Source organism: Anastrepha ludens, chromosome 5 (assembly GCF_028408465.1).
Source record: "Anastrepha ludens isolate Willacy chromosome 5, idAnaLude1.1, whole genome shotgun sequence".
Classification (NCBI taxonomy): domain Eukaryota; kingdom Metazoa; phylum Arthropoda; class Insecta; order Diptera; family Tephritidae; genus Anastrepha; species Anastrepha ludens.
Window position 1 is genome coordinate 3,960,634 of NC_071501.1, and position 17,373 is coordinate 3,978,006.

The following is a 17,373-nucleotide window of genomic DNA, read 5'->3' on the forward strand; positions in this document are numbered from 1 at the left end:
TATCCGTGAATTGTCGACCAAGAACGAAACAAATACCATCCAGCAGCCATCGAATTCACTTGATATTGTTCCCTCCCATTTTTTTCTGTTTCACCGAGTCCAAAAACCACTAAAACAATACGGAGAACGCGTTCTAATAGCCTCAAGGAAGTAATGGAAAAAATCGAAGCCGGCTCAGATGGTTATACTGGAAATAGAGTTCCAAAAATGTTTCGAGTACTGGATTAAACGCTGATATAAGTTCGTTACAGTTGATGTGGAGTAATGTGAAGGCGATAATATCACTTTTGAGGAATTACTTATATTTTGAATTTTCCGAATTCTCCCAAGAACTTTTTAATCAATTTCGTATTCCAACTTAGCGGTAATTTATTTCTATTACGTTCACCACACCTAAGAGCGATCATCATTTTGAAATAATGTGGAATGAATGAAGGTTGATGGGACTTGAGAAAAAGAAACTCGATTCAAAAATTACTACAACATCTTTGAGAAAATATGAGAAAAATTTTTTAGAATATGAAATAAGTTCTTTAAGATCTGAAGCCTAAGAACGGAGCAAACAGATAAAGGCATTGTCAACTAATAAAGGCGTTTTATATAATTTTGCTTTGATTTATTTTATATTATCTTATTTTATTTTATTTTATTTTATTTAAATTATTTTATTTTATTCAAATTATTTTATTTTTTTTATTTTATTTTTATTTTTTTTTTATTGCATCCCAATAAAGGAGTGATTTACATTAATTGGCGACAGCTTCGCTGCAAGCCAATAATTTATAACAGGTACAAAGATTACAATTAAATTAATGTCTATAAATATTATATAAAATAGTTAAAAATTTTACAAACAAGAAAAACGTTTACTGTAAAAAGTTTCGGACTATATGACAAGAATTGAGTAAAGCTGCTTTCTGCATGTCGAAAATTAAATATTCTGGGAGTTGAAGAGTTTTGACGTTGTCTGCTAAGTTGCACCTTCCTTAGCTTCCACTGGCGTTTGACATCAATGCCTAAGTCAGAATATTTGGATATTTTTTCTGCATATGTTTTTTGCATGTTTCTGTTTAGAGGAACAGCAATATCAATTATAAAACCAGTCGCTTGAGATTTATCAATAAGGAAAATATCTGGCCTATTGTGGTCTCTTGTGGCGTTTGTTAAAATTGTTCGGTCGTAATATAGAAGGTAGTTGGAGTCTTCTTGAACAGGTTCTGGGGTGTATCTGAAGTACGGTATTTTGCTTGGATTGAAGTTGTACATCTGCGTCAGTTTTAGATGGATTATTTTCGCGATGTCATTATGTCGCTTCAGGTACATAGAGTTTGCCAGTGTGGTGCATCCCGCTAGCACGTGGTCTAATGTCTCACTTCGACTATTACATCTTCGACATCTGTCTGCAGCGGCATTTGGATCTCGTATTACGTATTTAATGTAATTTCTCGTTGGAATCACACCATCTTGTATGGCGAAAATGGTACCCTCCGTTTCGGCAAATATCGACCTGTTGGTATTTTATTTTATTTTATTTATTTTTTTTTTTCTTTTTATTGCTTCCCAAAAAAGGAGTGTTTTACATTAATTGGCGACAGCTACGCTGCAAGCCAATAAATTATAACAGGTACAAAATATTACAATTAAATATATATATAAATATTATACAAAATAGTTAACAAATTTACTAACAAGAAAAACGTTTACTGTAAAAAGTTTCGGACTATATGACAAGAATTATTTTATTTTATTTTATTTTATTTTATTTTATTTTATTTTATTTTAATTTATTTCATTTTATTTAATTTAATTTGAGCTTAATCCATCTCGGCTATTGCCGGAGATTACACATCCCGGATAAAATTTTCAAGGGATTGTGCTCTGGTGGAGCGTAGTCCAAGTTCTACGCCCATGCGATTGCTATTGCTTAAATATTTAAAAATCTACGAACTATTGCACATGTGTCCAGTATGGTCGACTTCTGCATGTCTTCTAAGAGGTGTTGGCAGTCATACTTCTTCAAGTTTTTTATTAAATGCTTAGGCACTAATCCAGTGGAAGATATAATTATTGGTATTATATTCACTTCCCTCGCTTTGTACATCCGTTTAAGTTCTATGGCCAGAGCTGCATACTTCGATACTTTGGTGGAGTATGTGCTTTGGATGTTGCGATTAAGGGGCACCGCTATATCGATTACTTCGATCGTTTTATTTGTCTTGTCGAACAAGATAATGTCAGGTTTGTTGGCAGCTGCTGTTTGATCTGTGGATATAAATCTGTCCCAGTACAGTTTAAAATTTGCATTTTCGATTATTGCCTTTGGTTCATATTTAAAATACAAGACTTCTGCTTGTAAGAGACCGTGTTTGATCGCAAGTTGTTGGTGGAGGATCTTTGCTATATTGTTATGTCTCATGACATATTCACGGGGGGCAAGTACGCTACATCCAGCAATTATATGGTCGATTGTTTCACCGTAAATGCCGCACCTTCGGCATCTATCTTCTATTGCCTCGCCATGTATCGACCTTCGGAAATTCCTTGTTGGAATAACTCGGTCTTGGATAGCGATTGCGAAACCTTCTGTTTCAGAAAATAGTTTTCCTCTTTTCAACCATAAATTGGATGACTGTGCGTCTATCCATTCCATTTCGAGATCATGCGGATGGGCACCGTGTATTGTTTTTGCCTTCCATGCTGCGATCATTTCTGCTGGGGATTTAACCCCCTCAGGTACTGGGATATTCTGCTCCATCAGACTTAGCGGGGTAAAGCCATTATCTGCCATAGCGATAGCTTTAAATAGATGGGACTCGCTGCTTAGAAAATATGTACGTAACTTCAAAGTTTGCGACAAGTGTAGGCGCGCTATATTAATGATTCCTCTCCCACCAACGTTTCGAGGAAGCGATATTCTTTCCACAGCGCTTTGAGGGTAATGGCTTTGGAACTTTGTGAAAGTGGTGCGTATCAGCGTTTCAATCCGAAGGATGTCTGTCTGAGACCATTTTATTACTCCGAACGAGTATGTCAAAAGGGGTATGGCCCAGGTATTGATTGCCTTGCATTTATTTCCACTGTTCAGACTAGTTTTTAATATAGCTTTCAGTCGTGCCTCAAATTTTTTAATGAGGTTTTGCTTTACTAGCGTGTGGTTGATTCCTTTAAGTTGCAGAAATCCTAAATATTTATAAGATTCGCTGCTATGCAAGTTGTCTATAATAATATTTTGGTCTACTGCGTAGTTTTCTTCGGATTCATCAAGCTGACCTCTAATCAAATGTATTATTTTGCACTTATCTGGTCCAAATTCCATTCCCACGTCATCGCTAAAAGCTTTAGTGGCATCTATCAGCTCATATAGCTTATGCTTTTTGTTTGCGTACAGTTTCAAGTCGTCAACAAACAGAAGATGGTTGAACGTGTGCTCTCTTACTTCAGTTTTGAGTATAAAGCCATTTTGTTTAAGTGTGAGAAGCCTGCTAAGTGGATTGAGACCAATGCAGAACCATAACGGGCTTAAGGCATCCCCTTGGAATATACCACGTAATTTAATTTTATTTTATTTCATTTTATTTTATTTTATTTTATTTTATTTTATTTTATTTTATTTGAGCTTAATCCATCTCGGCTATTGCCGGAGATTACACATCCCGGATAAAATTTTCAAGGGATTGTGCTCTGGTGGAGCGTAGTCCAAGTTCTACGCCCATGCGATTGCTATTGCTTAAATATTTAAAAATCTACGAACTATTGCACATGTGTCCAGTATGGTCGACTTCTGCATGTCTTCTAAGAGGTGTTGGCAGTCATACTTCTTCAAGTTTTTTATTAAATGCTTAGGCACTAATCCAGTGGAAGATATAATTATTGGTATTATATTCACTTCCCTCGCTTTGTACATCCGTTTAAGTTCTATGGCCAGAGCTGCATACTTCGATACTTTGGTGGAGTATGTGCTTTGGATGTTGCGATTAAGGGGCACCGCTATATCGATTACTTCGATCGTTTTATTTGTCTTGTCGAACAAGATAATGTCAGGTTTGTTGGCAGCTGCTGTTTGATCTGTGGATATAAATCTGTCCCAGTACAGTTTAAAATTTGCATTTTCGATTATTGCCTTTGGTTCATATTTAAAATACAAGACTTCTGCTTGTAAGAGACCGTGTTTGATCGCAAGTTGTTGGTGGAGGATCTTTGCTATATTGTTATGTCTCATGACATATTCACGGGGGGCAAGTACGCTACATCCAGCAATTATATGGTCGATTGTTTCACCGTAAATGCCGCACCTTCGGCATCTATCTTCTATTGCCTCGCCATGTATCGACCTTCGGAAATTCCTTGTTGGAATAACTCGGTCTTGGATAGCGATTGCGAAACCTTCTGTTTCAGAAAATAGTTTTCCTCTTTTCAACCATAAATTGGATGACTGTGCGTCTATCCATTCCATTTCGAGATCATGCGGATGGGCACCGTGTATTGTTTTTGCCTTTCATGCTGCGATCATTTCTGCTGGGGATTTAACCCCCTCAGGTACTGGGATATTCTGCTCCATCAGACTTAGCGGGGTAAAGCCATTATCTGCCATCCGAAGGATGTCTGTCTGAGACCATTTTATTACTCCAAACGAGTATGTCAAAAGAGGTATGGCCCAGGTATTGATTGCCTTGCATTTATTTCCACTGTTCAGACTAGTTTTTAATATAGCTTTCAGTCGTGCCTCAAATTTTTTAATGAGGTTTTGCTTTACTAGCGTGTGGTTGATTCCTTTAAGTTGCAGAAATCCTAAATATTTATAAGATTCGCTGCTATGCAAGTTGTCTATAATCGTATTTTGGTCTACTGCGTAGTTTTCTTCGGATTCATCAAGCTGACCTCTAATCAAATGTATTATTTTGCACTTATCTGGTCCAAATTCCATTCCCACGTCATCGCTAAAAGCTTTAGTGGCATCTATCAGCTCATATAGCTTATGCTTTTTGTTTGCGTACAGTTTCAAGTCGTCAACAAACAGAAGATGGTTGAACGTGTGCTCTCTTACTTCAGTTTTGAGTATAAAGCCATTTTGTTTAAGTGTGAGAAGCCTGCTAAGTGGATTGAGACCAATGCAGAACCATAACGGGCTTAAGGCATCCCCTTGGAATATACCACGTTTGATTGAAATCTGTTTCGAAACAGTTCCATTTAGAACCAGTTTTGTATTCCACTTGCTCATTAAGCGGCCCAAGAGGGCAACAGTGGCAGCATCGATTTTGTATATTCTTAATATCTCTAATAGGTAATCATGCGGCATTGAATCAAAAGCTTTTTTGTAGTCAATAAATGCGACGCTTAAATTCCGCCTTCTTCTCAGAGCTACTCCTGTGATAACAGTGTCTATAATAAGCTGATCTTTACAGCCCATTGTGCGCTTCCTGCAACCTTTCTGTTCTTCACATAAAATGCTGTTACTTTCACAGTGTTCATATATTCGGTTAGCGATAATTTTCGTCAAGAGTTTGTATGTCGTGCTCAAGCAAGTAATTGGGCGGTATTTTGCTGGATCAGCAGATGGTGCGTCCTTTGGAAGAAGATAAGTTACTCCGGCAGTGAGAAATTCTGGGATAGCAGCTATATTTTTCAGTAGCTCGTTGTAGCATCTTGCGAGTGCTTCGTGCATTACTGAGAGCTTTTTAAGCCATATGTTGTGTAGCTGGTCTAGGCCAGGGGATTTCCAGTTAGCTGAAGTACATATATTATTCTTTATTTCTTCTGCTTTTATGTCGTAGAAGTGCATTGGTGCAACGTTATCCGCTTTTTCTTTTTCTTTGGCTAACCAATTCGCATCAGCATTGAAGAGTTTTGCTTGTGCCCATATTTTCTCCCAAAACTGCTCTAACTCTTGTTGTTGTGGATATAATGTCTGAGATTCTGCATTGCTGTTTTGTTGCAGATTTCTATAAAAGCTTTTTTGATTTTTGTGGAAAAGCTGGTTTTCCTTCCGCCTCTGATTACTTTTGAGGTATCTTCTTAATCGCTTTGAGTAAGCGGCGAGTTGCTGTACTTTCCTATCAATTATCTCTGATAATTGGTCAAGACCCACAGTCTGAGGCTTAAGCGGCGCGATGATACTAGATACATGCCTTAACAACCTTTTAGATTTAGCCCCATTTTTAAATGAAGTAAGCCTCCCTATAGATTCTCTTAGACCGGCAATTCGTGTTTCGAGTCTTCTTTGCCACCTGGGGACTACTGGCGTTTTTTGCGTTGTTTTATTTTTAAATGTCTGTACCTTTGGGTGCTTCCCCAGTAATCGTACAGTAGTAAGAGCAGAAACATAAAAGAGAGTGTTAACATATTCCAAGTTGGTGCTATTGGCGACATATGCTGGCAGAATTTTCGAGTTAAGTGTTTTAACCACTTCGTTTAATTTTTCCGATTCGCCTAATCGGGGTATCCTTGGTCTTAGCAAAGGATCCATACCTTCATAATTCGCCAGATAATTAAGGAAAATATCTTTCACCTCCCGTTCTTCATTAGTTTCTGGACCATCGCTTTCAATACTTTCATAGATCAAGTTAAGTTCAGGTTGTACGTTGGTAAATTCCGCTAAATCTTCAGGCTGTGGGTTGCGTGCCTCGGTTATCTCTGGTGTTATTTCTTCTTCGCTTCCTTCCACTCCTCGTAGCTCGTTGCGTATTGCACTTTTAATTTCCTCTTGCTTTTCTTTTCTTACATATTCGTGTTGGAAGATTGCTTTTTTTCTTGTAGCAAGGCTATTTTCGGTTAGCTTCCCATTCAGATGTCTATATCTTCTTAGAAACAGGTCTAGCATTCTCTCACGATAGGTCGTCATGTGCTCCGGTTCTTCACAATTTGTGGAAATGTAGTAGCAGCGCAGGACATATTCATTCATTTCCGTTGTCCATTGAATACGCTGTCTAACACGGCCTGCTCTTGTGGTCCCAAGATTAACTTGAGAAACACTTGTCGCAGTGTTGGGGTTTTCGTGTTGTTGTTGTTGTACCACTGGCGACTCCGCTATCTGATGCCGATGAGCAGAGCCCTCGCCGGCAGCCGTGGCTTCTGCCGACACTTGAGCGAATATCCTCGCTCGGCTGCAATCATTAGATTCCTCTATAATGCGGCTCTCCGTTTTTCGAAACGGGTAATTGCATTTTAAACCTTCTGCCAGGTGGTTTACAGATTTCCTTCTGGGTTAACTGTGTCCTTCAGACATGCATTCACACAGCCGGCATGTTAGGCATTTTAGCGGTATGTTTTCTTCTTCGCTGAAACTTCGGAGCCGTGGAGTCGTTACTTCCAGCACCCCTCGGTGAGGGATGTCCGTGCGGGGTCGTGACTAGGGGCCGCGGGGTTGTCATGCCCGTCAACTCTCTAATGAGAGATGCCCTTGCGGCACCCTTATTTTATTTTATTTTATTTTATTTTAATTTATTTCATTTTATTTTATTTTATTTTATTTTATTTTATTTTATTTTATTTTACTTTATTTTATTTTATTTTATTTTATTTTATTTTATTTTATTTTATTTTATTTTATTTTATTTTATTTTATTTTATTTTATTTTATTTTATTTTATTTTATTTTATTTTATTTTATTTTATTTTATTTTATTTTATCGTTCTTTATTTTATTCTAATAAATTTTCTTGTATTTAATTTCATTTAATATCCTTTTTTCATCTTATTTTATTTTATCTTTTTTTAATTATTTTTTCTTTTTTGTCTCACAACATTTTATTTCTTTTCACCCCATTTCATTTCATTTTATCTCACTCTCCCCAATCCTTTCAACCATATTGGGTACGTAATTGGTTCACCCTATTTGCTCAGATATTTGCTTCCTTCATTTTTACAACCCACACTTTTCTCTTTTTTTCTATGTGTGCCCTCCAGGAGTGGAACGATATGAATCTGCGTTGGAATACATCCGATTATGGCGGTGTTAAAGATTTACGTATTCCGCCGCATCGGATATGGAAACCGGATGTGCTGATGTACAACAGCGCCGACGAGGGTTTCGATGGCACATATCAAACGAATGTGGTGGTGCGCAATAACGGTTCGTGCTTGTATGTGCCACCAGGCATTTTCAAGTCCACTTGCAAAATCGACATCACGTGGTTTCCGTTCGATGATCAACGCTGCGAAATGAAGTTCGGCAGCTGGACTTACGATGGATTTCAGGTTTGAATCAGATGACAACCAATAAACATATAAGTACACACACGCATACACATACTTGTAACGCACACAGTACCATAGATATTTATACACAAGCCCATGTATGTATATAGAAATTAAAATGCTAAATGAAGTGAACAATCGGATTGAGAGAATGAAGTGTTCCCCACGGGAAGTGGAAATCCATACGGCAAGACGAGGGTGACCAGCGGTGGGGATGAAAATGCCATGAAATGAAAAAATTCTGGTCAAGTAAAGTTGTAAATACTCAATGCATCGCAAGGAAGTATGCAGCATTTAATTTTTTATGCAGCGAATGTTTTTTGTCAACTAATTTTTATACGATTTTGAATAATTTGAACGAAATTTTAATTTCTTATTTTGTTTTTATAAAGAGTTTGCATTCAAAACATCTTGAAAACTGGTGTATTTATTAATCATACTCCGCACTTTCAACAGCTGGACTTGCAATTACAAGATGAAACTGGCGGTGATATCAGCAGTTACGTGCTCAACGGCGAGTGGGAACTATTGGGTGAGTAGCGCCATACTAGAACCTCTGTAGTAGTTGTTGTTGTGTTTGTGTATAACTAGGTGACACAAGCACAGATTGTCGTTGTTGCTGTAATTTTGCCTCAAACAGAGGACATCAAAAATTCATTCATATGTGTACACACGCACACACTCTCATAAAAAATAAGGGCATACCTCCTTCTGGCGGTAATAAATACAAATCTACTAACTCTTTACTCTACTCATAAAATGCTTCAAGCTCTTGTGCTTCTTTATAAAGATATGTATCTATAAGTATTCAGCTCTACATACGTACAAATAACAACAAACATGTCAAGGCTTACAGATCAAAACTTTTCGCATTGCTTCCTTTATCATTCTACTATCAAATTTCGTCATTAACGAAAACTACAGAAGCGATTTTTCACTACCCTCTCACTTCATGTATCTCTACTCTAAGTCTAAACATTCCCTTGTTTCCTAACTCTACAGCTTACTTTGAACCGAACGCTTGCATAATGGATACAGCAATTTTTCAACAGCCCCACAACTCTGGAAAAGTATGTGCAAGACCAAAAAGTATAGGGAATACGCTTTCCCCAACACTTTTCTGCCGAATTTAATGAATTAGCACTGATATTTTACTGAAATTAATTAATAGCAAAAACTAAGTTCAAAATCAAAATATATTTATATATAAAAATACTATCAAATGCTAGCTTACTTTTACTTTGAACGAATGAGTGCCCACTTTGCGTCGATGTACGGACTACCGCGAAAGGCGTCCTAGGCACTTCCAGATATTATTATTTGGGTCATTTGTCATTCATTTGGTTAAGCAACAAGCCATCCAAAACTTAAGCGTTTTCGAGATAGTAGGTTTTTAAAATTATTTAAAAAGAAGCATTTTTGTGTTTGCTAGTACATCCACCTTTTCTAGGTGTTGGTTCAATTGTCAAATTTTTTCTGTTTTTAGTTAAATTGTAAATAATTAATAAAAATCATCAACAGAATTTGAAACAAGTGCTGACAGTTGAAAATGGCAGTTGATAAAGTTTTGAGTTTACGATTTATAACGAAATGCTTACTACTTAACATAATGAAAAAACAATTTTATATGGAAACTTTACTGAAAAGTATTAGGTTGGGGAACAAATTCGTAGCGTTTTTACCAAAGACTTTTTATTTGAACAAAAGCCAATAATTATATCAATATTAATCAATTATATATTCGCCGTTGCTGTTTACAATCTCTTCCCACCTCTCGACCAATTTGTTGATACCGTTCTGCCAAAAATCGCTTGGTCTGGTGTCAAAGAAGTTCTTGAGCCAGTTTTTAAGGGCGGCTTTGTTATCGAAGGCAATGCCCTTCATATGGTTTGACAGGGACAGGGAAAGATGATAATCGGTTGGTGCAAGGTCCGTACTCTCCGGCGGATGTTGAATGAACTCCCATTCGAGCTCTTGAATGGCAGCTTTGTGCAACACGTGGCCTGACGTTGTCGTTAAGGAGGAATGTTTGACCATGCCGATTAGGTTTGTTCAATTGAATAGCCTCATTCAGTCCGTGTAGCTAGGCAATGTGAAGCTCCTTGTTGACCGTGGCATTTCTTATTGCATCATGCCCTCTCAGTCCCACCAAATACATGCCATGATCTTCTTTGGATGAAGATCCGGCTTGGCTCTTGGCTTTGGCGTATCTACTGGAGCCACCTACTCCTTTTTTTTGCTTCATACTGATGTATAGGCACCATTTCTCATATCTTGCGACGATTCGGTACAAAAACCTATGTTTGTGACCGTATATTTCGTTTGTTGTGAAAAGAAGCAATTTGAAGGCGACTTTTTTTGTATTTTTCAATGAGCTCGTGAAGCACCCAGGCTCCCAATTTTCTGAATAATCCTATCAAATAAAGATGCTTGAAAATAGTTTTATGATTGCAGTTCATTTTTTCGGAACGATAGGTTCTGGTGACCGTTCTCCTTCAAAACTGATTTGAGACGTTCTTAATCGAATTCAGAAGGCCATCCGCTGTGGAGAGTTAAGCATTAGGGCAATAGGCGCTTCAGGTCAGAAACAGAAGTAACATTCACGCCCTATTAGACTTGACTCAAGCTGATAGGCTGATGGTCTATGCTGCTAGTTGCCTTAATTTGGACTATGATTATTTACAATTATATTTCAAGTAAATGAAAAACAAATAAAAATATTAGACTTGATAGGTTTACTGAAATTCAGTCGTATCTGGCTGCTATTTGAATTGCAATAAGCCAACGACAAAAATATGGAGCGAACTTTTCTAAACGAACACTTACTGCATTTTATAAATTACTCTGTATTGAACATTAGTAAAGTGAACGGGTTGGCAGGGCGTATGAGTTATGCCCACTAGCTTCAATTTCAGCGATTTTCTGCTTTCAAAGCGAAATTTTGCAGAACGATTATTTGGTTTTCAGAAGTTAAATAAAAAAACAATAAATAAAAACCATAAATAAATTTATAATTTAAAGCTATTCCAGTTAAGCCCTTTGTTGGCCTCTTTTCAGCCAGAAACTCAAGCCTAACTCCATATTTTCTCTTGATCAAGCGTATGTAATATACTTTTTAGTACTCGTTTAACCGCCAGCGCGCTTGATTTATGCACTCATTTTTCAATTGCTATTTTGGATAACATTTTCCTTTCACAGCCTTAACTGCGAGTAAAACTCCAACAGTTCGCAACTGTAAGTATCATTTTACTTCCCCCAAAAAATAGACAACTTAAAATTTAGTGCCAGCTAACTGGCTATGCGCAAGTATTTATACGGCAAACAGAAGCATAAATACTTGGGCACATACAGAGATACCAGTGTGAAGGAACTACCGAAATTTCACTAACCTACCGTCCCACCTGAAAGTCTGGTGGTAAGCCTTAAAATCCGCAAGCAGGCAACAGTCGCCGCGCCGCCACCAAGAGAATTTATAGCGCATTGGGTTTGCAGATTTTATTGGCATTTATGTAATTTAATGTTCAGCGTTTGCGGGCAGTTTTTGCCACTTTAATTGAATTTATGTTCTGAGGCGAGTTACTGGAGCGGCAGCAAAGTGGGCAGTGAGGGAAAAGGGGGAGAAATGTGGTATATCTGTAAATCGCGCAAAGTGTGCCAAAGCTCCTAGGTATAGCCGATTCGGCAGAAAAGTAAAGGGGTCATTTGGTAGTAAAATTGTGTTATTTGTGTTAAACATTTGTACTCTTAAAGCTGCAAGTAAATAAAGAAGAAAATTATTCTGGAGGCAGTGCTAATTACTTGAGTTCCTATTAACAATTTACTTGTTATTTCTCTACTTTCCTATCTCAATAATTTCCTAAAACGCTTTTGCTTTAAAACAAACATAACACAACTACAACAAAGCCCATACAGAAATAACCATACCTATAAACTCTTAGAATTGCACAGTCGAAAATCTCTAATTTTTCTTACTAAAACTCATTTCCACTCTAATTCATCGAATTCATGCGAATTGACAGTTTAGACGGTTCAAAAGCAAACTGCAGATTTATTCATTCCAAACTGTAGTTACCAAAAAAAAAGAGAAAATACAAAGCTCACCCACTTTACCCACTCACCAATCAAACGAAAATTGTTTAAGCTAAAAAACAATTTCGTACAAACCAAAAATCAAAAAAAATACAAATGAAAATAAAAATAAAAAATGTATTCAAAAGGGCGCTTTAACTATTCAAGTCCGAAATAGCCGCGTAAATGTTTCGCTTTGTAAAACTTTGATTTTGGGCAATAATTGAAAGAATTTCAGTGAAAATAGGCAACTGTGTATTCTAATACAAATTTGAGCCATTCAATTTGTCAAAGAATACGCATTTGCGCATTTTCCTTTTTCAAAAAAACCTAAATCATTTAATTCGAGGTAAGCTTTTTCCCATCACCAATTCATAGTATCTCTATTAAATTTTCATCATCAATGTATGTAAATATGTTTTTTGAAAAAATATAAAATAAAAATGTGATTACTTTTATACGATTTTGAGGCATGCGCGCATATAAAATTGAACAAAATCATAGCAGCATTTCAATATGTAAATATGGTATTGATGAAAACGAATAGTTTTCTAAATGCAAATGCATTTTAATGACACTTTCAATAGTGAAATAAATTTCTGAAATGTTTTGCAAATATAATTGTAAGTAGATAAGTATTTATTTAATTATTTAGGAAGCGCCACATCTGAAAACAATATTTTCTACACTTGTAGCCACATAATCAAGTCAAACTTTTTTCGTAAATTTTTATGAAAATATAAGAAAAAGTATTATAGCAAAACCCATCTAAATCAATGCTACAAATTTTGTTCAAAAACCGCAATAAATAAAAGAACTAAAAAAATGAATTTTAAGGTTTTCAACTTTTTAATCAGAATCCTTAGAAAAATTCTGCGTATGCAGATTTGAACGTCAACGCCAGTGAAGTGTAGTGAATTCGCCCAACCGCGCTGGTTTTTGATAATCTTTTTTCTTGCATGCAACGTTGACAATTTTCTTCCATATAAACCGAATGTTCGGAAGTCATTTAGTTAGATCAAGTAACTTGATTGTGTGAGCACAAGAGTATGTCGAAATTCGTGAATATATTGCTTACAATATTTTATTTGCTCAAGAATTTTTTTACATTTTCACAACAACTAATGCTAAGTGGATACGAAAGTATCACTTTTTGATCCAAATATCGAAAGGAGCCGACAAATAAAATATCTCTCTGCAAGATTGATCCAATCTCTTGACGCTAATAATACTTTTCCACTGTAATGAAATCAAAAATTTCGACATCGAAATCTCGCAAACCCATTTTGATGTTGCCACGGTTTTGTGTCTAGATATCATCGACGTTTATTTATTTTTTTACCACTTATGGTAACGGTTGTGTGTAAAATGCATAATGGAATAAAATATTTTCTGCATATTCTGCATTCAACATCCACGATATTTCTTTGAAAACCTGCCTAGTTTTTCTGGTCACACGAAGCTCATAATTTGTTTCCCACCATAGCCCGACGAGGCAAGAGGAGGCCATGAAAACCATGTATTGATTGCATTCTTATTAATTTTGGTACGACGATCGGAGTTTCGGACACAGGGAGTTATTTAAAGGGTTGTCAGTGCAGTAAACTCCGTTCTTGCTTCTAATGACAAACTGGTACCTTGAATCTCTTTTAAAAGTCTGTATGCCTTTTTTGAACATTCTAATATTAAAATATTGAAAATGGTTGGCCTTTTTTTCTACAAGAGAGTATTAGAGCAATTCGTAAACTCCCTTAGGTGCTCTATCAAACTTTCTACACCGAATGCTTTAAGACTAAAAATAACACTGCGGTGTAACAAGAGTGTACGCAAGGTTTATGCAGAATCAGAATATCGATAATCTTAATGCGCTATATCTAAATTTAGTGTTGGTCTTAGAGTTATTTACAGGCCCATGTCTCTTTCCTTAGCATTTATTTTAGTTGCTGCGAATCTTTTAAGTAACTTATTGTATATATTTTAGACTCCACAGTCAGTGGTCGTGATGAGGATTTTTTAACAAACCTGTCCTCCGACAAAACAGAGTTAAACTATAAATCAATTTCACTTTAAAGTAACTCCAGTGTTTTGAAGTTGGTACACCACACAACCCTCCAAAAAAAAAAACTTTGAAATTTCTCCGGTAATATTGGCTACTGGCTTCTGCTTTCACAATACTTTACGGCAACAAAAGTGATAAGTTGAAAAATTACTCAATACTTTGTTAGATTTTTTTTCTGAACTACCTTAACATTTTTCTAAGGAAGAAAAAACATTTGTTCAAAATCGAACGCAAAGTTCTACGTTTGCTAATTTGAAAGGTGCGTTTGGCAGTACGAGTTTTGTAGCAAAAAGTGTTTCAACCAGTTGAAAATTCATTCACGTATGTATGTGTGTATGTGTGTGTGCATATATTTCAACTAAACTTGCAGTTCTAAGGAAAAAAATTACTTAGAACTCGGAACAAAGCAAAACTACCTTGAATAATTTACAACCATACATTCACATATGCATGTATGCGTTTATGTGCCTATGTATATGTGTGTACGCGTATGCCTGTGATGCAATGCAATTGAATGAACTTAAATGCCTACCTGCCTGCCTGCCTACCTGAATGCTGGCATTGGCATGACGGCAGATACGTTAGAGGAAAATATCTAGAAACTGAATTCCAACTACCCTCAATAAACATCTGTTCCTGCTGCTGGTAGGCATACATTTGCATAGAAAACTTTGTGTTTAAAAGAGTTAAGTTTTACTTTTGATATTTGAAGCAGAGAAAAATGGATTCCGGCAATTTTCTTGTAATTTGAAAATTAGAATATTAAAAACGCAAACTGAATTTGTTTGTTGTTGAAAAATGAAACTGGAAATTTTATACATGACTGCCGTTTGAAAAATGCACTAAATGTGTCAAATAAAAATACTCATATATGTAGGTGGACTAAGCCACTTTAAATATATAAATTTTTCAAGCTTAGCTCTATTTCTGGGTAGAAGAAACAAAACTGCAATTTTAGATATCAATTCTTAACCCTATGTTACTTTGTGCTACAATATTTGCCATTTTTATAAAAGTGTGTAAAAATCCATGCGATCTCATAAAAATTAGTTACGTATACGACACAATGAACAACTAAATGTGACCCCATCTGTGAGCGACTCCACGTCAAGTGATTGACGTATTTGGCACATTGGCGTCGACTTTTCTAAAAGCTGGTTTATGTGTAGGCAGGAGTATAAGAAGAGGTAAACTGAAACAATTAAAAAAAAATTTTAATTTTGAGATGGTATAAAGTTTTTACAATGGAATATGTTCGGTTCTTTTTTTTAATTTTTAGAATCAATTTTTTTTTGATACTTCAGGATTGAACATGCTTCTTGAGTAAATTGTTTCCCAAACAAATAAGTTTTATTACTTACTATTTACTATAAAACACAGCAGCTCATTATCCAATGCATTATTCATCCAAATACTTTGTAGTTAGTCATAGGAATATAGTCTGTTGTAGACAAATAAATATTTACAAATATTTTATTGGTCCAAGATACCCAAAATAGACTTCCACCTCTGGGTCATTACCAACAATGCAACAAACTCTTTCCATAATTATCAGAGTTTGATAAAATTTGATGCAGTGACAAAACCGATTAGTAGATACCGAGAACTGGTCTGGTGGACGAAATCAAGGAAAGTAAGCTTTGACGTTTGTTCCAATCTTCGTCGAATAGAATTATCTGGCAAACAGCAAACCAGTTGCAAAGCAATAATATTGAATGCAATTTGAAAATGTAGAGATCTTAGACTCGGCCACGCTCTAATTCTGGCCACTATTCTTGTGCAGTGCGGTTAGGTAGGAACACCCCTTTTTCTTTGAAAACAGGGAGGAAATTTAAAAACCTCAGGGGCCTACATTTAAGAACTACTGCAATAATCATTGAGAGCCCAAATATAGGTAATAAAAGTAGTAGTGGGCCTTACTCTCGCTGATCTTTCGTCTACAACTCCCCAATCATTGCCGACCCATCTTTGAAACTGTGCTAAGAACAATTAGAACGATAGTCTACCATAATATACTTTGAAATCCATTTCAATTGCATCCCATTGAAAGTAGTCGTGCAATGTAAGAGCTTATTGAATGAGATTTCTGCGATTAATGCGACGAATATGGTATGAACCCCCTTATGAGCTGCCAAGGAAGATGACTAAGTTCTAGTCAATAAGCTCTGCTCAAAACATAAACTTTCCTCTATCTTAACGCAAGGTCTGCCTTAAACAGCCATGCCCTATCGGCCTGCCAACTGGCAAACTAGGAAGCAAACGATTTGAGTCTCAACGAATGGTAATTGTCTTAGGAGGAGGTATGATAAACGTGTAACTCTCTGCTTGAGCTATAGAGATGAAGAGAAGGGGATCATCGGCACTGTCTTGCTCTGTCAAAAGTATGACATCTCTATCTTAGCAAACATTGCTTTAAATGCCTGCCATGTTTGGAATTAACAGACAAAATTAACGTGGCAAAAGATGATGTGCCTCTCGGTAGCCGCGGATGGTGGTAACCACTGCATCTTAGCTGAACTGACCGCAAACACGTAGTATGAGACAAAGCTCATTAATCCCCTTCACTTCTGATTCTTGAGATATGACGTCCTATTTTTCCTGCATATCTCCGCATTAATTCGTGCTGTGTCTTATTTGCGCCACGACTACCACGCCAATTAAAATTATCGTCTGCTCTTCATAGTAGCTGGAAATTGTCTCGCTTTAATGCATCTACTATTTTGAACTGCGCCTTCACTTAAGTGACAGTTAGTAGAGCAGCTCAAGTACTCCGTTTTCAAGTTTATAAACTGAACTTAGCATTCATTCAGCTTCCCCTAATGCACTGTAAGTATCTTTGTAGCTATGCTGCTGAATCAGACCTTGCACTCTTAACTACCAGAAACGAAAAGAAGCTCACAAATCCATCGCCCCTCAATAAATGTATTGCTGCGCCTGTTTGTATGCAACAATAAACTATTTCACAAAAATAAACCCAGGCATTCATTCCCATCTCCCACGTTGCGTATGTGTGTGTGGGTGTGTGTATGAGTAAAACCAAAAAAACAGGCACA

At 36.5% G+C, this 17,373-nt stretch overlaps 1 protein-coding gene across 1 annotated transcript in view; it reads left to right on the forward strand.

The window, feature by feature from the left end:
* The window catches only part of LOC128865233 (uncharacterized), a 237,389-nt gene that overhangs the window by 142,176 nt on the left and 77,840 nt on the right, over nucleotides 1–17,373 (forward strand). The window contains exons 4-5 of the mRNA XM_054105358.1: nucleotides 7,903–8,193; nucleotides 8,650–8,725. Coding sequence (XP_053961333.1) covers nucleotides 7,903–8,193; nucleotides 8,650–8,725 — 367 coding nt within the window. The remainder of the gene's footprint in view (nucleotides 1–7,902; nucleotides 8,194–8,649; nucleotides 8,726–17,373) is intronic.